This window comes from Heterocephalus glaber, unplaced genomic scaffold, assembly GCF_053883595.1.
Source record: "Heterocephalus glaber isolate CG9 unplaced genomic scaffold, H.glaber_assembly_v1.0 deba00000347, whole genome shotgun sequence".
Classification (NCBI taxonomy): Eukaryota; Metazoa; Chordata; class Mammalia; order Rodentia; family Bathyergidae; genus Heterocephalus; species Heterocephalus glaber.
Genome location: NW_028258143.1, coordinates 8,343,141 through 8,367,769, shown reverse-complemented (window position 1 = coordinate 8,367,769; position 24,629 = coordinate 8,343,141). Strand labels below are relative to the sequence as shown.

At 35.8% G+C, this 24,629-nt stretch overlaps 1 protein-coding gene across 1 annotated transcript in view; it reads right to left on the bottom strand.

Moving 5' to 3' along the window:
• Positions 1–287: 287 nt before the first annotated feature.
• Nxph2 (neurexophilin 2) overlaps positions 288–24,629 on the bottom strand; it is a 125,138-nt gene continuing 100,796 nt past the window's right edge. The window contains exon 2 of the mRNA XM_004836124.3: positions 288–2,699. Coding sequence (XP_004836181.1) covers positions 1,965–2,699 — 735 coding nt within the window. The 3' untranslated portion in view covers positions 288–1,964. The remainder of the gene's footprint in view (positions 2,700–24,629) is intronic.

Genomic DNA, 24,629 nt, shown 5'->3' with positions numbered 1-24,629 from the left:
CTATATAATTTTAAATATCATTTCATGCTATATACTAACAACAATAATGATAATAGTAATAGCATCTCACATTTATAAAGTTCTTACCAGATGTCATACTATGAAAAATATGCTTTCTGTGAATTACTTTTACTCTACCTAATCATTTCCATAGTCAAGCTGTCCTATTTAATAAGTAAATAAGGAAAATATAAATGATCAATTGATAGTATACACACAGAGAATAAATCCCTGTGAGGAGAAGAAACAAGAACAAAGTAGCTTTTAAAAATAACCACTCTGCAATCATGGGTCAGACCTAGCAAATTCTTTTTATTTACATAGAAATGTGTACACACATTTTTTCTGTACACAGAAATATCTAAGTATATATACATGTATGAGTCCCACATATTTTACAATAAATAATACTCTTATTTCTAGATGAAAATAAAAAGATGTCTCAAAATATTACTCACCAATCACAAAATTACAAAAGCACCTGATGAATTCAGAGCAGAAATGTCAAGCCTGAACAACCACACACTAAGTCTAGTACAATTTTTACAAAAGACAAAATCGAACACTGTGAGGCTATCACAAAAAGAGAAGAAATGGAGATGTAGAATAGAAAACGGAGCTGCTGACAGGGTGGTATGAACATTTTTGTTAGTTAATTATCTTCCTTTATGCTTCAATTGAATGCTTTAACATTGATATTTTACAGATAAGAAAAGGGAAAGAAGTGAACGCCATTGTAAAAAGAGTAACCATTCCATGACTCCTGAATTCTAGAAGCCTTTTTTCTGACCAGCCAGACCCTTCTTCTGTGCTAATTTGGTGCATTCAGCTCTACCATACAGAAAAGGCGTGAAGGACTATTTCAAAGTGATATTAATTTGGAAGTAATTTCAAAAACCTAGTGAGCCAGGAATCTTGGTTATCATCACTAAATAATTAAAAATGTTCAAATATAACAAGTGTTATTCCTATCTAGAATGTGATACCTCATTGTAATGATTAACTAAATGAAAGGAAAATGAAATCTGGGAGGCAAGAATTTATGAATCCATAATCCTAGAATTTTCCTCCTACACTTCCATTTTTCCCCCTACATTCTAGTTTAGGAAACAGTCACTTTCTCTAAATTTCAGAGTTATTCTACATATGACCACACTATCAAATGAATAGAATGAGTCCCTAAGCTCTGGCGTGAATACAAATTCATGTCATTTTGATAATCTCACAGCACCGCATTTGGTAAAAGGCTCTAAAAACATTATGATCTCCACTGTTGTCTAACTGACATACCCAGATGTGCTTTCTCAGTGCATCAGTATCACTGCTCCGATGAGAATCACAAGGGTGGTGACCAACACAGGGCTAAATGCTTAGATCACGTCCCATTCAACTCCAGCTCAGATGCTAATGTATTTGATTCCATGGTAACTTCACACATGAGTTTTGAAACAAATTTTACCCTTTCATCTCTCATATCAATACTGGCACAGATGTGGGGAAAGACATAGCAGTAAAAAGATTCATGTTGGAAACACTATCATCTATCAAATACAATCTTTTCAGCTACTTTACTGAATCTGCTATTTTGAGGTAACTTTTCAAAACATATCTCAAAGGCAGGCTTATATCAAGAGCAATGCTTATTACATGCATAATTTGGTTCCTTCTTATTGCATGTGGCTACCATCGATGTTTCTTTTAAACAATAATATTTCTAGAACTTAACCATCTTATATGAAAGTGATGGTTTCATAACAGTTGGACTTTAGATAAAGGTACTTTATGATTGAAACAAACATGTTTCACATTTGAATATGTTTCTTTTTCTTTTAATTTGAAAATCTCATAGGGAACTATGGTTCACTGCCAGAAACAAAAGGGATCCTTTACTATGAAAAGCTGGACTTGTTAGTCATTCTAATTAAATGTACAAATGTCCTCCATTTCTGTCACTGTGGAAAGATTCAGCCAGAAGATAAGTATGGGGTCTCACTATGGTAATTGTAGTCAGGACAGACCTTCTGCACAAGTTTATAATCAACACTGTAAAAGGCAATGTAAATGCAAATGACCTTGAAGGGCTTGGAGCACAACCAAGACACATGGCTCTGAGTCTGCTCCTGGTAGCAGATCTTGGAAGGGTCAAAGTTGCACAGGGCAGTCTTTTTCGCCCGATCTGTTTTTTCATACTCAATGCGACAATTGAAAGATTTGGATTCCTTGGTCTCCAAAGTAGACTGGGGAGAAACTTCAAACTCCACCACTTTGGAAGGAGGTACCAAGCTCACTGAAACATTACCCAGGCCTGTTGAATTATGTCGGAAATAAACACTGAAGGTTCCATTTCCATGGTCGACAATTTTCCCTGTGATGAGAAGGTTGAGTTTGACAGTTTTAATGTTGGAATGAAAGTCACCCCATCCAAACATTTTCTTAAATTTCCCGGTTTTTACTATTGGTCGCCGTTTAGTTCTTGCTAGTGGCTCCTGAACTTCCGTGATGTTGGCCAGCCAATCCCAAAAGTTTTCTATGCTGTCTGCATATGCCACAGGCCCAGGCTTTGGCACTGGAGACTGTTTAACAAACAGGCGCAGAGGACTGATGATCCTCGAATGTACCACGTTTCCAACTAGTGTCCCTGGAGTATCTTTGTCTTCCCAATCCAGACCTTCCGTAGCATGTCCCACGTCACAAAATAGCTGTGGGAAAAGAAGAGAGAAACAAAACTCAGGTTAGGGTTTGACCATGCACACAAATTGAGGACAAAGCACAAGGGAAACTTGCAGTATTTAGATGCTTGCTAAATAACATTGTATGCAAAGACCTAGGCTCAACGAGATGAGCACTTAATTCAAGCCATGTAAAACTGTAAGTACAAAAATTCAAATGATGAGATGAAGAAGTGGGTATTTCATTACAATGGACTGATTTGGTTTTTATTGTTTGATAATCTTTACGATTTTTCTCTTCCACACTGGGCAGCATATTTTGGTTCCTCTTCTGATAAAATCATTAAACTTGTGAGGTCTTTTCTTTAGGTAAAAGACAAATTTAAATGCTGAAAATTTCTGCCATTTGAATATAAGATATTGGTAAATCTCTTTAAAATATTTGGAAATACTAGGATGTTATTATACTCAAAGGCTTAAGACATAATTTTATAGCTTTTGATATAATTCTAAGTCTGTAACAAAAAGGCATGTGATTAGTATCAGAAAATTCTACAAAAGTTTTAGTTGAAAACAGTAGTGATATATTGAGTCGGCTTTTTGAAACAGGAGTTAATGTGAAAAAGTATAATTTAGATAATAGACTATATGATATATAAATTATAATAAAAATTATATCCAAAAGATAGAATTACTAAAAAAGAGCTATGTGTATGTGTTTTATTGGTTCCACTGTATTTTGGTTCAAATTATATTCACATTCACTATTTGGATCTGATTTTCCATTTTATTCTTTTTGTAGTATGAGAATCTTCATGATCTCCAAAAATCATTTAGTTAAGTCAATATGGATTTTGAAGGGCAGAATCATTGTATATGAAACTGTTGTTTGGAGCGAATATTTAAGGATGAGTTATAAAGTCTGGAAAATAGAGGTTTCTGGTGGAAATACAGATAGCCTCTTATCTCTAATGGCACAAACCACACTTGCAATGATTCTCTGGAAAACTGTCAGCATGATGAAAAGCATGGGAAAGAAGCGAGGCTATGTTTATGTGTAGTTTCGCCAGCTTTTTCAAACTTGGCAAAGCATTCCAAGAATGGTCTCAGATTATTCCAGGAATTATTGCTTTCAATCCAATTTAACAAATGGACACAGTCTCGTTTATAAATATTGTACTCACCTATGTGGTATGGTTTGATTAAGTGAGACTTTTGTATGTTCATAAAAGGAAAAGTTTAAGTTCCAACAGGAGTTCATAAAAGTGTTTCCTAATTTCTGGAGATTTCAAAAAATATTTTCTCTTCTCTAAAATTATTGAGACTGGCAGAAGAGCATGTTTATATGATGCAAGTTTTTATTCTTATGAGAACTCAAATCCACAGGACCTCTTCTTAGGAGCTTGCATGCCCTGATTGATGTTGCTTTCTTTTTCCCAGTGTTGTAAGGATGACATATTAACCAGGAAAAGAGGGATCATTACTCAGGATTTCTGGCTCAAAATATAAATGATACTGTAACTTCAGCTTTCTGATTCTGAACACTCTGAATGATGATGTGCACAAATCAATTGGTAACAGCCCATGGAATTCAGTACGCTGCCTCTGGTTTGGACTTGAGTTTCCTAAGACTGGTACAGACAAGTCCAACTGCATGTCCTGGCCTCTCTCCAGAGAAAGGACCAAGACCAAACGAGCATGACCCCCTGGGAGATTATGGTTTAATATTTGTTCTTCATGATTACAATTCTTTTTGCCCAGTCTATTACCTATTTTTCATTTGTTCCCAATATTTCCTGAGCTTTGCCTTGCTTCCAAGACAGATGCATCTACCTTTTACTGAGCATCTAGTGTACAAGAAATGTTTCTTTGCTTCCTGATCTCTACTGCTTGATTTGGTACAGCTTCTGAACTTCTCCCCTGCTTACTTTCCTGTCTTTCATGGACTAAATCCTTTCTGACATTTTCCCTTTTTAACACAATTTTTTAAAACCCTCAGTTCTTATCTTTTTATCTTCCATTCTACCAATTAATACTTTATTGCAGAACTAAGATACATTTTCCATTTAAAAATATTTTTTTCAACCACAAGTATGAAAGTATGCTCTCTTTTGTCTCTCTGCCTGGATCATTTCCCTTGATTCAGTGTTATGCTTGATTTTCTGCTCACTATTCTGTTATTGAAAACCTGTAATGTAATCATGTAGTCTTAACTTAGCTGATTTTGATGCATTTTAGAACACCTAATAAACTCCAACATCTAATAAAATGCCTCCATTATTTCTAGGATTTCTGTGGTGATACCTCTGAGCTTATTAAAAAATAGTAAGAAGTGCCCTTTTACCTTTTAAAGATCTGAAGATTTTCCTGGGAGCAATTATGTAACAGAACTTCAACCAAATGTGTAATTCAACTCAGAAATATGAGAATGGAAAACAAACAAAGAAATGAAACAAAAACCAGTTAAACCTATCAAATAGTTAAACTGCATGTGATTTTTTTTTATGAAAGCACTTTAACTCTTCAGAAGAGATTCTCCAGATAAGAGTTTGAAATGGAATTTGATTTCTAAAATATTCATTCTAACACAGTTCTCTTCTGACCCAAACTTGCTCAAGGAATCCTTAATTTCAAGGTTGGTATATATATATATATATATATATATATATATATATATATTTAGCTAATAGCACAGGTTTATAATCTTTCTCTTTTATAGTGAAAATATTTACTGGCTATTGTTTAAATAAAAATGATATGCATTATGTATTCATATATTATAGTTATGTTTTTATAAGTACACAATATTTTTGCTTATCTAACCATTATATTTCTAACTTGCTTTGCCATTAGCCAAGTTGAGAGAAGCTGTGTATTTATCTGTTTATTACTTTAAACTACGTGCACAGTTCTCACAAGCGCTGATTTCCAAATCTAAGTTAAAATCTTCACCTGATCTTAGCCAAAAGGCCTAGAAGAGATTAAATTAAAATCTTAAAAAGCTAGCCGGTGTCGTTCCACACGTCTATAATCCTAGCAGAGGTTGAGGCAAGTTCAACAAGTTCAGTCTTAGCCTGGGTAATTTAGTGAGACCCTGTCAAACTGTTTTTGAAAAAGGCAGGGGGTGGGGGAGGAGATTGGGGATGTAGCTCAGTGTGAAGGTTCTGGGTTCAATCCCATCCCCTACCCCAAGCTATCAGGCAATGATATGGCAGTAGAAGAATATAATTCAAAGAGTAAAAATATTTGTGTCTTTAAAAAACTCTCTCACCTTTTTCTCCCTTTTATGTAACTCATTCCAATGGACAGCCTCTTGTTATAAATCATCACTTTATAGCATCACTGCTAAGAAGGCATCATCCTCTCCTCTACCAGGTCAGCTTAGATAGTTGCATGACTTAAAATCTCCAATGCTCACATTTAACCTCAGATGAACTAATCAGGGAAGATGGGGCCTGATGAGCTGCAACCTGGTCCCCTTTTATCCATATAATCCCAACTGGAAAGCAGGTGGAGAAAGCATACAATCTGTCGCTGATGACCTCACCCCTTGCTTAAGTGCAAGACCTGAATCCTAATTTTCTCATCTACATGTACTGTGCTGGCTGGCTGTAAAGGCTAAAGAAGAGAATAGATGGAGACTAAGCCTGTTGAAAGGTATTCAATGACTGACGGCTCTTCCATGGTCTAACGGACAGTCTTGTGCTTCCTACTCAAGAAATGCCTTCAAAGGGTTCTATGAATTCTCAAGCCCCCAGCTAACTGATGAATGCTTAATTGAAAAGTTGTCTCATGTCATGTGATAAATTAACAACCAAGTAGAAAGCAACCTTTGCAATCCTAGAACATCAATCAAATATTTTCTCATGTTTCCAGTCTCACGGGTATCTGAATCACAGCCAGATCACAGCACAGGTGGGCTCTCTGTCAACAAAATGTGTTTGTAGATCTTCCATTCCAACTTACTAAATGAGTCAGCAAAGGGAGCTGAATGTACAAAGAGTCGGGCAGGTGCCCTCATTCTCGCACAATTTCTGTGGTACACCGTGCTGGGAGAAGACTATAGGTGGTTCTCAAACTGTTGGCAAATATCTCTCTCCAAGGCAAGATTGTTAAATATTATCTACAAACACAGGGCTGTATCTCCCTGCTTACTTGTGTACTTGCTGGGGCTAATTTCAATCTCACTGCTGTCTTGTGTCCCATCGTATCACAATAAGTATGCAAAAAACATTTAACCACAAGCACAAAATGGAGTTTTAAAAGGGGGAAGAAAGAGGAATTTCTGTGTTTTATATGTTTGAACATTCCCTGATTTCAACACATTTATCAAAGCTTAAGTAATTTATGTCTTGGCAGGGTGTATCAATTTCACAAAGCACACACATTAGCTAGATACAATGATATCATATTAGCTTTTTCTGCATCTTACGGAAGAGCTCAAAGAGATTAATAAAAGCTCAAACCTTCATCAATTAAATGAAGCAGGTGGAAGGATGGGGGTAGAGGAATAAGACTGTTTTTCATTTCAGTTCTATTGTTTTTAGGGGGAAAAAGCTGACAGGTTCAAATCATTCATCATAACAAGCTGAAGTTGAATTTCACTGATAATTAAATGCATTTTTCCCCAAGAGGCAGAGAAGCTGCAATGAATTTTATAGCAGCAGATGTGAGAACTGTCACGAATTATGGAAATAATTTATAAACTAAAAGGCATCTTCCTCTGCAAACATTCAGAAGAGACTTTTCTCAACTGTATCCATTGTGTACTTTTTAATTAGCTTTTTATTTTGCAATTGTTTCAATTTACAAAAAAGTTACATGTTACAGAGTTCTACTTATACTCTGCTCTCACTTCTCTCCATTCTTGACATCTAACACCACAGTATTCTTGTCACTACTAGTGAGCCAGTACTGATGCATTATTATTAATGAACAACCAAACTTTACTTAATTGTTGGTAATTTTTCCTTAATGTCCTTTTTGTTTGTTCCAGGGTCCCACCTAGGATACCACATTATATTGAGTCTGTGTGAATCCTTAGGCTTGTATTGACTGTGATAGCGTTTCACTCTTCCCTTGTTTTGGAAACAAAAGGCCTTGGATATTTTGAGGAATATTGGTCAGGTATTTATAAAGTGCCCCTCAATTTGGATTTGCTTGATATTATTCTCATGATTAAACTGGGTTTATAGGTTTTTTTGGGGGGGAAGAAGAACCCAAATGTAGGGTGCCAGTTTTGTATCATTTCAGAGGCACACTCTAGTAGCCTCTAGTAGCATGCCTGCTGATGTTAATCTTGATATCCTGGCAGAGCTAGAGAAAATACCTATTTTTTGTTTTTGTCTTTTCTTTTTTCCCTTTTTTTGAGAGTCTGGCTATGCAGATCAGGCTGCCGTTGAACGCACTATGTAATCCAGGCTGGCCTTGAACTCTCAGCCATTCTCCTACATGGTAGAATTATAGGTGTACCCCACCATGCCCAGCTGAGAAGATCCTTTAAAAATTTTTATTGTTTGCTTTCAGAATTCTCATATGACTTATAGACTTTTGTCATCATAAACTTAATTTGTATTTAATTCAGTGGCACTTAGTTGCAGGTTGATTTTTTTAAAATCAGAAATTCTCAAGCATTGCAATTTATAACTTCTCACAGCATCAATGAATTATCTAAAGCAATCCCAGAGACTTTTTTTTAGGAGCTCATACACTATTTCTAAATTATCTTGGCAATTTTCATATTATAAATGTGTTCTGTCATCCTCATTATTAATATTACTATTTAATTTTATTTAATATTAATTCCTTAAAAATTAGGCCCACTCTGATAATTAATAGTTCCAGGGAGAAGAGGTTATTTTATGAGGTTTTTTTTGTAACTATAACCACATATAAAATTGGAATTACTTGCTGACTACATTAGAATCAAATGTCCCTTCTTGGTTTAGGAACGAGTTCACTGCACAGTAATTAATTCTACACATACAGAGAGTATCAGGTCTTAGATGAGTTTTTTTTTAAATTGCAGATCAACCTGTTATAATAAGAGCAGCCTTACCAAGTTCTCTTCTGCTATATATTCATCGTGCTCCGGGTGGCACAGGACAATGAATGCTGCTTGATTTCTTATGGGTTCTATGATAGTCAGCTCTTTACCAAAATTATGGGATGACCCTTTTCTACATGTCCAGCACTGCATCAACTTTGTAGATCCATGTTGGGCTCTGTCCTAAACTAGGAGGAGAAATAGATTTTTTAACACTTAGTGAATAATGAGAGGGAAATTTAAAATTTTGACCTTTTGGAGGTCAAAATGTATCATGTCAATATAGTGTAGCTAGCTGTATCTTGTAGTCGTCCTGATGGATGGTATTTTTCTTAGTTGAAGAGACCCTAAGGGAAGAGATATCACCACCAGCTTTGCTGTCCCAGGCCCAGGAACTGATTCATTAATTTAGTACTTATTGACTATTTGCTTACATGGCAACAGAGGAGTTGGAGAGACCCAGACTTCCTGAATAATTCTGATCCCTTTCAGCCCACTACTTCCAAATATTCACATACCCTGTTGAAGAAAATGAGGTCTATAATAGTTTAGAAATGGTTCCACAAAAATATTATTTTTTTGCAGCATTAAGTGGATTGTTTTACTGACTTTTATAAGTCTGTACCTGAAATTATAGGAATGATACTGTATGTTCCTGCTACACTCGCAAATTATTGGACTGGCAGGAAAAAAGGAATATCTTGATTGAGTCTGTCTACAATTGAAAAGAATCTGTTGCCACATCCTTCCATGGCTGAGCTTACCCCATGAGAAAAATTGTGCCAACAGCAAAAGAATGAATGAATGAAGCAGGGGGCAATGAGCTCAGTCAGGATAAGTAAGACCAAAGCAGGGGAAAGCAGGGCAGGAACAGCAGTGCCCTCGTTACTGAAGGATTTGGGATCAGAAACACAGACATGGACATTTGGCACTATGATTTAATTATTTCACCACCTGCGCAAGCCATGAGCCTTCTCAGAGCCTGGTTTTCCTAACAGTATAATGGCAGGGCCTGGGATTTAGCTCAGTGGCACCGCGCCTGCCTCGCAAGTGCAAGGTCCTGAGTTTGATCCCCTGGTACAGCAAAACAAAACAAAACAAAAAAACAGTAAAATGGCAAGAAGCACAGGAGAGAGTGCTTTATTATGTTAAAAAGTTGAAGGAGCCTGCAAGATGGGAAGTGAATTAAAAGTGAGACAAGCCAATGGGCAGTGAGACTCTTGTAAGCAGGCCAGGGTTGCACTGCAGAGAAGTGAGATTCTCCACCATAATCACAAGTGCATTAGTTTTAAAATCATATATTCAACTCAATCTTTCCAAATGTCTTTTGTATGCCCATATTTGTGTTCTTGGCACTGGGATATGCTGCTAAATAGGAGGAATATAGTCTTTGTATTTATGCAATTTGCACAAGATCGATGAAAAGAAACATTAAAGATATAATCATGTATAAATAACAATTCACTTATTTATAGTTGTTTATAGGGTCTATATATGTATGTGCATATATATATATATGTGTATACACACACTAATTGCTATAAGAGGGGGTGAGGAAAAAGTGGGATTGAACAGAATTGTACAATTAATATTTTAGTTTGCATAAGAGAATTGAAATCCAAGATTTACCAATTGATGTTTGATAATGAATCAATGACAAGGAAACAAACTGATCATGATATCTATATTCCTTTATCACTTGATCCAAATTGTTTACTGATTTGTTTATAATTACTAATGAGATTGTGATAACTTTATAAGACTATAGTTATATTTTTTGTAGTGAAAGGCTAATGTGGTGACTTTTTCACAACCATGAACTGACTGCTATTCAGTATTCAGTGTACTATGAAGAAATAACTTCAGCAGACCTTATCTGTTTTTCACTCTTAAATCTCCAAACATCTATAAAAGGTTTATAATATATATTCTTAAGTTCTGCAACATCAGACATTGGCCATGATAGTGGCAAAATTCTTTTCTATAATTCTATATAATTAATATATATTAATGGTATTTGACAATGAACTGTGTTCTGAATAAATGAGAATATTCTGGAACAATGTAGGCTTGTGTTAGTGTTTCTAGGTGTCTTAAAAACTTAATAGACAAGCCTAGCTAATGTCTATGATTATCACAAGGACTGCTGAATGTTCTAAATGAAAGGAAAAACTAACAATCTAATTTTATATATGTGAATGAAATTCTTGCCATAACATGTACAATGCAAAATGCAGAGATCCCCTACCATTAAATTAAATTAATTAAATTACATAGATTATATAAATATATTAAATTGCCTAAATACTCTACCGTATAAAAGGAAGGCAAAACCATTGTAGGAGTGGAGGGATGTGGTAGTAAAGTGCCTGCCCCACTTGTGGGAAGCCTTGTGTTCCATCTTAGCAGCCCCTTCCCCATAAGAAAGGTCATCACTTTTTCATAATACAACAAAAATATGGCCTCTTATACTCATGAAAGAAGTAAATTTTGACTGTGCAAGGTTGGGAAGAATGAGTTGTATATTCCAAAATGTGACTTTGCAACAAGCTGGGAGAGTAGGCTTTTGCTTGATAAGAGGAGTAAGTGGAATATGCTGCAAGAAATGAATTGATACAAATCTATACACTGTTTTTAAAGGCAGCTGGCTTCTCCCTCTTGGATACCTTGAAAGCATTTATTAATGTTCTTTCAGAGTGGTAACTATTGCTAAGAGCCAGTTGGGAAGAATAACTGGTCTGCTTGATGGAATTGTTTATAGTTTTGTTAATGACGGAATCTATAAAGCTGGCCATTAATATTTCACTTAGGGTATTAGTTTAAGCCAATAACGCTAAACTTATTACTGTTATATAAACTAGAGGTGGTTTACAGATCCCTTTATAGTTGAAGAATTATGCAACAAATATTGAAAAGTGGACCGAAGCCTCAATTTGGTTGCTTACATAGAGCTTGCATAATTGGATTGCTTTCACAGTTCTGCTTTGTATCCTGGAGTTAAAATTAAACATCAGCTTGTTCAAAAAACAACAGCAACAAGAACAAAATCCTTGTTATGATCAAACTCAGTATCTCATTAAATTTTTTGATGTAAATAAATTTTGGTAAGCATTTCTCTGCATAAAAATTTCACAGAATATCATCCTTACTGACAAAATAGGAACTCATATCTGCTGGACAACACACAATGCTATATTGATGATTAGTAGTATGGCTTGCACTACAGTCATATTTTTGGTGCTCCATTACAGAACTGTCATAGTAGATGAAAAGAAGGATGGCAAAAAAGGAATGAAGAATGACAGTATCAAACATCTATCAGCGTATTAATTGTACCTATTAATATTTTGTGGCATGGTGTGGCATTGTTTCAAAATTCATTTTGCAAGTTGGAAAACAAATGATTGCTGAGGAGAAAAAAAGTTCAACAATGGACATCCTTTCTGCTGAGAGTGGCAAATTCATTTACCTTCCAGATATCTTTTAATAGCTACCCTTTACATTTTTCTAAATTGATACGGGAACTAACAGGAAACATAAATGTGAAGACAAAAATCTTAGCAGTAAGTGCCAAAAAGCTAGATTGCAATGCTTGGCAGTAGTTTTATTGCTAATGTTAAATACGGCAATTCTTATTTTATCTTGATGACAGTGATCTGGAAAATCAGTGACAAGTATCTGCAAAAAAAATCAGTACACATACTCAAGCATGTTCACACACACACTGTGACACACAGAAATATCATGCACATAAACACACGTATGCATTCACATACCATAGCTCTCTACGAACATTTAAGGAGAATGATGAAGAAAACTTAAGACTTAATTTTGTATTAGGAAACTAATTTTTTAAAAAGCTACTTAAACAAATTATAAACAGGTTGGAAAAAATTGTTAAAGATGCCTCACGGTAAGGTGTTACTAAATATGATATGGCAATGTTTCCAAAGTAAAATAAAACACGGTCAGAAGGCAGTCTCATTTTATGCAAGTTAGCCAAGTCAACACGGTGTTTTTCTACAATTTGACTGGAACAGTCCTTTTGTTGTCAAGTAAATGACTCAGCATGTAAGTGACACTGTCTACTTTTAATCACAGGTCCCTTCAACCCCATCCGCTTTCAGTGAGAGTGACAGCTTCATGTGGTAGGAACACATAAATGCTCCTAAAATGTCATGGCTTGGGAGAGACAACATGAACCTGTGTTTTGACTGCCAAAGGTTAGTATTTTAAAAAAAAGTAACAGAAAAATGAGTAGTGGAGATGCCAGATTATTCTATCTGCATGTCACTTTAGGCAGTATTTCAATGAAGGATGAAAAGAAAAACATGCAGGAAAGGGGGAAGGAGGCAGGGCACCAGGAGTACAAGTACTTATGTATACAGTTTTGTGTTTTATTATTAAATCCATTTGATATTTCAATCTTCAGGCATCAGTAATTTGGCAATTAGCCTATACTAGCTGTGATGGTCAGTTTTATATGTTAACTTGATTAGGCTTTAATAGCCAATTTTTTCAAGCACTAAGTTAGGGGTAGTTGTAAGGCATTTAGTAGATGTAGGTAACATCTGCAACTAGTTAACTTTCTTGTTCACAGTGACAACAATTACTGATTATATTCTTCCTCCAAATATGACATTCGTTAATTTGTCAAATTGTAGTAGACACATAGTATAATATTTCACTTAAATGTAACATTTATAGTCTATTGGGGAATTTTACAGGATCTTATATGAATCAGCTGTATTATTATGATTCAATATAAATATGTCTTGTAAGATCAGTGACAGTTTACAGACTAAAATACTTAAACACATGTAACATGCATATGAAACTGATTATTCTGTTAAAATTATTTTCATAATAATCAACCCAATACTTATATTGAAAATTAGAGTCTTTATGAATAACCTCATCTGATTCTTATTTTGTGAAGTATGTAGAATGACAAATGAGCCTTAGAGAAATTAAATGACTAGTACTATAAGCAATTACTGAGATGCATCAATAAACCTAAAATCAAGTATTTGTATGAGGTCATATTATTTCACACGAATATTCTAGTGGACCTGATACCACAAAACAAAACAAAACACTTTATATATAATATAATACAATATAATATGGTTGCCTAATAAACTAAATTTTTTCTCCGTATAAAGTGGACAAGTTTATTCAAGAAAATGAAACTACAAAAACTGAAAAATTAAAGTGTGATAACAACTACTATTTAAATATTTCATTAATATTTTTCTCTGTATAATATAAACAATACATATTTTATATTATCTTTATTTTTCAAGAAAACTACATTGCATTTAATTGTATAGAACTTTAAATGCTCTGGAAGGAAAAACAATCTTGGTATTAAGAATAAAATCTAAATCAAAATCAGTATCAGTTATCTCCTTCCTAAATCTTGAATCAAACTTTCCTCTTCCAGAATTTGTCATCAAAATGTAAGTCAAATCCTGGATGGCTCTGAGCAGGAGCAAGTTCACTGTCTTCTGAGCCCTCAACAGGGACAGCCTTCCCCTCTTAGCCCAAAGAAGTGCCATCAGCCAGGATCCTTGCATCTATGGCTCTGCTCTCAGTCGTACTTTATTCTTCTCTTCTTTTTGTCTATCCCTTTCAGTCTAGGCTGGCAACATTACTAAGGGTAAACAATTTTCTAAACCTTCTTAGTGTCCTGTGCAATTCCAGGCTGCCCGGGCCATCAGCTATAGGGACCTGCACATCTCCATTTCTGGGATCTGCTGAGATGGTAGACTGGATCCATGTGTCATATACCTAATGCTTTTAGCAAAATTGTCCAGTCACACCTTTCATGCGTTCTCCAGAGCAATCAAACTTTAAACAGAGCAGTTTATCTGTGATAATGTAGGCAGCTTTCATCCAGTTCACAGGATAATACAGTAGCTTTAAACATGCAACTCAAGTTCCTTGGAGGAAGATGAAATTCTATTTCAAGATGCAGCATCAATTCCTGACTAAGAAATTCCAGTCTGTTTGACTGCCCTGTGGATTTCCAGCTTGTCAGTCCTCAGAATCATAGGAGCCAATTTCTCAAAATATATTTCTTTAGAGAGACAAACCATTCTACTGGTCTGTATCTTGGAAAAAAATATTATTTTAATAATTGTGTTCATGTGTGAATATCTTATTTCCATTAAGCTTTTTGATTTATTTAACCCACACAAAACCTGTTAGCTATAATGATAGTGATTTAACCACAGATTAAATGTCTCTCTCCATGCTGCACTCAGAGCCAACTATGGAGTATAGGTCACTGCACTTCCCACATTCCTTTTAATCATGTTTGTTTGTTTACTTGACACTTTCTCTTCTAAACTCCTTGATTGCAAACTTACTTGCATCTCCAGCCCCTTTCATGGTGCCTTATTCTTAATAAGTCCCTAATAAAAATTGAAAAATAAATCTGACTGACAGTCTTACCTTCCTGAACATTTTATTCCTTTAGACTTTACTTGCTTAGGCCATTTTGGGAAATGTTTTAAATTCTAATTAAAATTTAGTCAATAACTCAGTCAAGTAGGAAAAGCAATGGAGATGGGGTAAGAAGTTAAATGTTGAAAGAGTAGAATGGAATAATAAGTAATGATGATTTGATAAAGGAATAATCAAACCTAAATCAAAATACTTCAAAATAATATCAGAAAAGTTTGGTAGTAGTTATTGGAAGGATTAATTCACAGAGTATTTTTAAAAAGAATCAATTCTATTTCTTTCCAGGGATAAATATCCACCGCTGTGGTCTGACATACCATTAACATACAGTTAATGAACAGATCTCTACTTTTAACCTAGGTCTATGAATCTAGCTTTAATAATCAACACATACATCGGTTTTGCACTTTTGTAAAATATGTGGTTTGTCTATAATTGTATAAGGAGTAATTAAAATGAAGACATTTCAAAAATAGCAAGGAAACTGAGATTTTTTTTGTTATAACTCAACTGACTAACATTTCCTTATTCCATCTCTGCCTCTTCTGGCTGCTGTTCTACTTGTACAAGCCCACACACTCTTCCACCCAGCCAACCATCAACACAGCTAGGTGTGCACATGGTGAACTCTCCTTCAGTCATCTGGTACTTGGCTGAGGTCTGTTATGGCTTCTTTCTTGGCATCTGAAATTATTTGCAAATGAGACTGGGATCTCTTATGTCTCTCTGGCAATCTCCTAGTGTCCTTTCTTCACTTCTTTCCACCTAAATCCCTCCTACACCTGGTTCAGAAGTCCTGGGAAAGGTCAGACAGGACTTTCTTGGGATTAAGGGATAGCATGGGTCACCATGGCACAGTCTCTATCTTGTTAGACTTGTCTTCCCAATGAATTTTCTAAAATGCAAATCTGATTGTGAGACTTCCTGATTTAAAGCCTTTAACTAGCTCCCTGTTACCTAAGGGAAGGGTTTTCATATTTTCCCCGTAAATATCTTTTCCCTCTACAGCAAGTTTTTGGAAAATTCTAATATATATGAGACAGTAATGCCATTTACTAAGGCACAGGATCGAAGTTCAAGTGTGTAACAATTATTATTGAAATTAGGATATGTCAACAAACAGGAAACTTGAAATCAGAGGTTACAGATGATTACTGCAATCATAAAAGCCTCAGCATGGTTCATAACAGTGTCTCTTCCATACTGACTTAACAACTTATGGACTTGATCACTCCCCACATTTTAAGATCCATCACTGTACTCCTATACTATCACTTAAACTGGTTTATGTCCCTTCATTAGGATGAACTCCTTTAAGACAGGGACATTTTCTTTTATTCTTTGCTGTATTCCAAAGGCTTAGCACAATGCCTAAAATAAAGTATACACAGTTAGTCAGTATATGTTGCTGAAAAAATGTAACCTTACTCATAAAGCTCCAATTTCCTTTCAATATTGATTGAATGATCTGGTTAAGACTTCCCTTGAGATTCTATATATTGCCAAGTTATTCTTGGCCTATACTCAAATGACTGTATATTTTTTAATTACTGAGGATCAAGCCCATGAGATTTAACTGACTGTGGTTTCCTTAGGAAGCCTAGAGAAAGATGTCATGTTTGAAAAAGGAACAGAATGACAAACAATTCATGATGGGACCTTGTCACCCTTTGCCCTTACGTATTCAAAGAGAGTACTAGTCTTTGGGTTCCAGAGGAGAACTGTTGCTGCATTTGGAAGGACACAGTCAGATTCAGAAAGGGTCTTGGAAAAGACAGGCTGTGGCTTACCCTCATGAAGTGGGAAGAGAGAAAGATTATTAGGAAGAGCGTCTTCTGATGTCAAGGAGGTCATTAGTACAGAATTCCCTAAACAGTCAAGGAGAAGGTAAGATTTTCCAAAAAAGTCCATGTCAAAGGAAGAAAAAAGTTACTGAGATAAGTTGCAGTATTAGAGGTAAATCTGATTATCTCAAACCAAAATGTTCTGGACATAAATCACATGCAAAAATGCTGCATTTCTCACTATACTGCATCTGGCTTTTATAGACAAATTTGGCAATCTATTAAATAAACTAGAATGCTTAGTAATCAGTGGAAACCTCTCCAGTGTGCTACTGTGGTGGGAGGAGTAACCAGTGAACCAATAGGTCTTTATGTACAGAGAAATGACATGAACTAGTCCACTTGCCAATGAAACTCATTTCACTTTAGTGCTGATTAAGCAGCTATGCTGTACAGACCATACCAGTGGCACTCTCTAAAGGTAAGTACCTGGAGTGCTGTGGATTGGGCTGGACAGGCCGGGAGTAACCTGAAGTGATGACAGAAGGAGGAAATGGTCAGTAAGCAAAAATACCCAGTGACTGAGAAATCACCCTGAAACGTAAGCTTCCAACAGTGTCTACCATTCATGTGACAATTGTAGTGTTTTCTTATTTACTGGTATTTCTTTTCTAATGTCTGTCTTGCAAGTGCATTCTTCTTTTCCATCTAGTTCATCTTTAGCCACCAGTGCTCAATTCAGAGCCTTGAGTTCTTCTTACACCCTCCTTGTTTTCATCCTTACATGTAATTAACTAATTCTTATGTTTTATCCTTAAGTACATCTTAAATCTCCACCTCTTTCCACTGACGATCTTTCTCCTGATGCTTTCAGAGACTGTCTTGTCCAATCTCGCTCTTTTAATCTGGTTCACACACAGCATCCAGAGTGACCTTTATACAGCAAGTCCTATTCTCCCACTGCTCACACTGCAGCTCATCTCAGTACATTGAGAATAAAATTCATACTTTTTACAAGTCACAGCAGGTCCTTCCAGCATGACTCCTTCTGTCTTTCTAATGAACACATCGAAATTTGTTTCCATTCCTCTTGAAAACTCCAAGGTAACTTCATTCATGTCTCTCTTAAGGAATATTAATATCCTGCCTAATTTCACCTTCTCTCACCAGATTGCAAGTTAGTTTGAACATCAACAACAGTTTTTCCCACATTTTGCTGCTGTGTTCCATGAACTGAGATGCAAGCCATTAAGGAAGACACCACTCTGCTCTTACTTTATGAGAGAAAACTTGTAAACAGACACATTCACAAAATAAATTAAGAACCATGGAGGGGGACCAAGAAGAAATCCAAGACAACATGCATGGGGAATAGTGCAGGACACTTGGGGGGGGGGTGGCCCAGAAGACAATCAAGAGGTGACACTTAAGGTCTCATGGGAAGAAACAGCTGGAACCACCATCAAAAGAGTGGGGGAGCACTGTGGGAAGAGTGACAGCATGTGGGAGGCCCACGGCCAAAGTTCAGTGAACTCCTAGAGTTGGATGAAAGTGGTTAAAGGAGGGGAGGGCACAAGATAATATTGGAGAAGTAGGCTGAGGTCTGATCAGTTGGGGGTTGTGTATGACACTTACAAAAGTATTACAGATAGCTAAGTTAGTTAGAAATTATTATAAGGCAGGTAGACAAAACAGGGCCCTCAGCACAGAAAAACAGTTAAGGCACATTGACCAATAGCATTATAAAATGAAAAGAGATACTACTTCCCCTAGAGATGAATAGCAGTGATTGATATTCAATCTCCCTAGCCCATTTCCTTCCTGGAAATTCCTTGCACATGACTTGTTTTCCCATTTGACCCCCATTTAATCAATATTACCTGAGTGACTGTACTTGTATCATGGTTTTGTCTCTCCTCATGTCCACCTTGTAGTTTTCCATTGGGTTTTATAGTTTTGTCCCACTTTGTACCCACCTCACCTTGTGGCTTTGCCTTATAAAACACCTTTGAAAAACGAGGTGGCCAGACAACCCACTTTCCAGTCCCCTTTCTGCCCCTCTTAGACAGAAGATATCTTTCTCTCAATAAATTTTTCCTACTCTTAGCATCCATTGTTCCTAGAATTCATTCTTTGATTTTTAGAGAACACAAACTTGCGTTTTGAATATCTAGCTGATTGGGAGTATTATATTTCCCTTATTTGGATTATTTTTGCTTATTTGGCTTACTTGTCATATATCATTTTTTTTATTACTTGGTGCCCTATATAGAAAGGTGTTCAATAAATATATGGTGAGTTTTCCTGAATTGAGTGTAATGCAGCTGCAAAATTATGCAGGCAATGATACCAAGGACCCTAAGATTGAGAGAAAAGTCCAGATCTGAGAAAAGTCTGGAACTAGAAAAGTCTAGAATTGAGCATGAGTGTTCTTTCTGGTATTACTATAGACTGCCAAGTACAAATAAAGACATTAGAGCATGGTTGAGCAGCTTCTGAAGACAACCATTCCAGATTCCATGACACAGATTGGATGGGCCTGATATGTATTAAACAGTCTTTTATTAGAATGTGTTTTCTGGAGTCTGTTTTTATTCTAGAAGAAAATGCTGTTCTCTAATTGAATGCTTCTTTTGCTTATTACCCTCTTGTGTTTTCTATATCATGGAAGTGATTCTTTTAGGAACACACTATAATTCTCTAATATATGTATGCTTGGAATTTGAGTAGCCAGGTAAGAAGTATTAACTACTCTGCTAAGAAGACCGTATATGGAGGCCATGAAATTATATGAAGAAGTAAAAATGTCCAGGTGAGTACAAACCCTAGATATTCCTTCCCAGGCACTTGAGGGAAGCTATTCCAAGCATGCCAGGAAGGTTCAGCTGCCAGCTGCATACCACCAAGTGACCCCAGTTGACAACACACAGAACAGAAGAATCACCTAGTGAATCCTTGTCCAAACTTCTGACCCATACCATCATGATACCTAATAAAAGCGTTGTTGGTTTAAGACATCAAGTCTTAGGGATAATTTTCATGCAGTCAATAGCTGAAACAAGGGAGGTGTGTGTGTAACTCTATATGATGGCACAACACACAAGTGTAAAGAGATAATTAGAAGATTGCTCTATGAACAAAGGTTATCTGAATGTGTGGTGATCTGCAGAAAATTGTCTGAATAGTTCAGCCAGGAGTTCTGCTGATTTACGAAGCCCACACATAACTATAGGGTCTAAAATATCATCTTTCATATTGAGGGAGATTCTTGAACAGTCCAAATATAATCCTTAGGTTTTCCTGAATACTGTAACCTAGACTGCTGGTCTACAAGAGACTAACATCATATTTATATATACCAACAAGAACCTGTCGCGAGCTCCTGGTCAACTACTATGGCACTTTGGACAATTCACATATAACATTTCCATGATATTCAAAATATTTATAAAAGAAGCTTGAATGACTATCCCCAGATATAAATAACCAACTCTTTTTTTATTCTGCCTGTGGATTCCTATCTGTTTGAGTTTTCAATGAGCACCTTTTTGTTGTGAAGTGAATTCTTGAAGACTGATTCTGAATGGACACCTAACAAGAACCATACCAATAGCAAGCAGATGAAATCCATGATTATTAGTTTTTATGTATTTACTATGTTTACAACAGATACCATTTTTATGCACAGCACATTTGATCACTGAATCTTTTTTGTTTCTCATCTGGCTATTATCTAATTCTAAAAAATGTGTGCCTCTGAATATTGGAGATTTGTTATATTTATAAAGGAATCATACCAATAGCAGAGGTTAACTGAAGAGAAAGAAGTTAGAAGAGGCCTGGTTTTTTCAACTTAAATTTTTTTTTTACAATCTATGTATGTATCTATTTCATACATATTCTCTTTTTAAAAGCAGATTCAAACGAGGAATTATTGGGTTGCTAACATTTACCACCTTATTTTCCTCTTTTCAGTATTTTCTGCTTTTTAACATGTTTGCTTGTTTTGCCCCACGAACGTGCTATCTTTTCATGATTTGCCATTTAACACAACCAGAACACATGGGAGCATCCATTTGCTTTGGTCAATTATGACCATGGTCAATTACGAGGGCTAAAAAATGTAAATGTTTATCACTCATTTCCTCATCAGCTATGCACCTGGAGGAGAGACTGTACTGCTATTAAAGTAAGGCCTGTGTTTGGGAGTAGGCTTGACTGGTACAACAAAGGTCAACTCAGATGCTCTGATGCCATCTGAGCCATCAGAATGAGAGACTGAATTGTGAAATAGCTGTCGAGTCAGAAACAGGATACTCACAACTTACAAGCCCTATAACATAGCTTTATTTTGTGCATTTCTGAGGTAACATCTATGACTTAGTGAAATAAGATGGCCATATGACTTAGAGATTCTTGATTGTGGCTGTTTCATTAGTTTTCATCAAATATGAGAGTTATTTTTGTCTATCTGCAGGGATATCCAACAGGAGCCAGGTAAAATTTGTAGTGGCTTACCCCAGGTCTACATGTCAGTAGGTAGGCAGATTATGGCTCTGTAAAAGAAAGAGAATTCTTACTACAAGGACTCTCCATCAATAAAATAGCCTGGGGCCTGGGGATTTAGCTCAGTGGTGCCCCTGCCTACCTAGCAATCTAAAAAACAAACAACAATACCAAAAAACAACAACAAAAATAAAATAGCCTGTTCCTATGGTGAAGTTATGGGTTGGACTATGTCCTCCCAAAGCAAATGATGAAGTATGTTAAAGCAAAACTGAAATGGAGATCAAGCCTGAAAAATGTCTGGGCAAACAAAACCAGCTAGATCTGAAAAATAGCCTTAGCTTTGCATTAACTGTAACAGAAGCAAAATTTAACTTGGATTTCTGGTAAATGCTTATGTTAAAAGAAAAACTCAACTTTAGCCAATCAAAAGCATCCCACTAACATGTAATTATGGGGCTGGGGACTTTCCAACAAGTTAAGTAAAAAATGGCAATTTATAACTGTAACCAATCAAATAATTGCCTTGATTTACTTGTGTGTTTACTCAATAAATATTTGCCTCTGACGCGTTGTCAGTGGCACATTAAACCCCTTTTGGTTTGAGACTTCTCAATTCATAAATTGTTGTTTGCTACAATAAGCTCTTAGGTGGGCATGGTGGCACATGCCTGTAGTACTAGCACTCTGGAGGGTGAGGCAGGAGGATCACTGTGAGTTGGAGGCTGGCCTGAACTACATACTGAGACTGTTTCAAAACAAAACAACCAAAAACCCCCAGAAAACACAAAACAAAACAACAGCAGCAGCAAAGAACTCAATTTTTTTCCCCCTGAGATTTCCCTTTTAATGAGGTTTACTCTAGGTACCTAGGAATCTGACTTTATTTGGAAATAGAGACTTTCCAGGTGTAACCAAATGAAGATGAAGTCATTATTGTGGACCCTAATCTGATAGGGCTTGTTTCTTCATAGGAAGAGCAAAGTACACATGTAGAAGGCCACATGCAGACAGACACACAGACACCATCTCCAAAGATGGTGGCAAAGGTTCTACTTCTGTTGGCCATAGCCAAGGAACACATGGGGCTGATGAAAGCTAAAAGAGGCAAAAAACCCAAAACAAAACAAAAAACTACTAAAAAAAATCTTTTCCCTTGATTTCTGGCTTATGACCTGGAAACTGAGAGAATAAATTTCCATATTTTTTTACATAATTTTATTCAAAGTTACATATGTTTATTTCAAATACAAAGTATCCTGACCTGACAGCTATTATAAACTACTTTGATTTCTTTACATTGTCATCAAATATTGAGAAGAAATATATACAACATCTGTAATTAAACAAATATATGAACTCATCTCAAATAAAATTTTCTATAAAGTTTGTTAAATGAGTTTTTAGACTAGTTTTAATTTCACAGCTGAAAGAAAACTCCAACTTTTTCTGAAGATTTGAATTGAGTCTGCTTAAATGAATTGACAATAGACAGATTAACAAGTAAAAAGATATCCAGACTTTATTAATGTGCATAATAAGCATGAAAGCCATACAAAATATGAATAAAACTCAAAGAAATGACCAGATGGACTCTTTCTCCAGTTTGGGGGACAAACAAGAAGTTAGAATGTCCTTGGTTTTAAGACAGTTTCTAAAGTCTTAAATTTCTTTGAGTTCAAAAATTCTCTGCAAGCCAGAATACCAACCTTTGACATATGGTATTTTGAAGCCTTAACCCAGAAAAATTAAGTAGAAAGGACAGATTTTCCATAGATGCTTTCTTTCTGCCTATTATGGTTTCCATAATCACCAGCATCCTGCATCAGAGTGATAACCTTTGGTACAATTGATGAGCCTATAATCATAACACACCATCATTGCCCCAAATTTATAGTTACATTGTAATTCACTCAGTGTTCTATATATTCTATGGGTTTTGAAAAATGTAAAGTGACTTGTGTGCCCCATTATAGTATTAGAGATTACAGTGGATGCTTATGTTTACAAACAATTTGGTTCTCAAACAGAAGCATTTGGCAAAATTTTGTTTTCATTTGCAAACCCTGCATCAGGCAGCAAACATGACCACAGCCATCTTTCCCACACAAACACAAACATTGTCATCTTTGCCAAAATCCTACAAAAAATTAAGTTTATGATCCCAGGTACCATTGTAAAATTCCAGGTACCATTTTCTAAAATCCCCTGTACTTCACCTATTCATCCTTCTATTCTCTCTTAACTTCTGGCAACCACTGTTCTCCTTACTGTTGCCATGGTTTTATCTTTTCCAGACTGTCATGTAGTTAGAATTACACAGTATGCTTCTTTGTTTTACTTCTTTCACTTATTTTTTCCCCATTAACTTTATTGGTACATTTTAGGAATAAAATACAGTTACATTCATCATTGGGATCTTGTACCATTAGATGAGTCTCTTGGTTCTTTTTTTTTTTTCCCCCTTCCCCTGCCCTCCCTTCACCCCCTCCAGCCTTCCCTATTTGCAAAGACTTTGTTTCCATTTTTTTCCTCTTCTCATATTTTTTCCTTTCCCTTTTTTCCCTTCCCCTACCCCTCCCACTTCCCCTGCTCCTTTAAACCTTTTCTTCCTGTTACACAATATCAATTATATATTTTTTAAATTACAATATCAAGATCTAGGAGACGTTACCACAGATTTTACAGAATTTAAAAGGATATAGAAAGCATATTACAAAAATCTTTTTTGAAATAAATTTGACAACTTCTAAGAAGTACCTTGGAAGACAAATTAATGAAACTAACTCTGGAGGAAATATAAAATTTGAATAGCACCTATTGAAGAAAGTATATTCCTAGCTTGAAAACCTACCTATATGACAACAGCAGGCTCATAAACATTTTAACTGATAAATTATATCAAACAATTAAAGCAGAAAAAAGAAGGAACACTTCTCCCCTCATTTTAGGAACTCAACATTGTGCTAATCCTGAAACTGGATAAAGATAATAGAAGAGAAAAGTATGAACATAGATAGAAATTTGTTTAACAAAACAAACTACTAGAAGTCAGATCTGGCAGTATGTAGAAAGTGGTTTTGTTCTAGGGATGGCAGTGTTGGTTCAGCATTGGAAGATCCACCCCCAAAAGTCATCATTTTAACAGAGGAA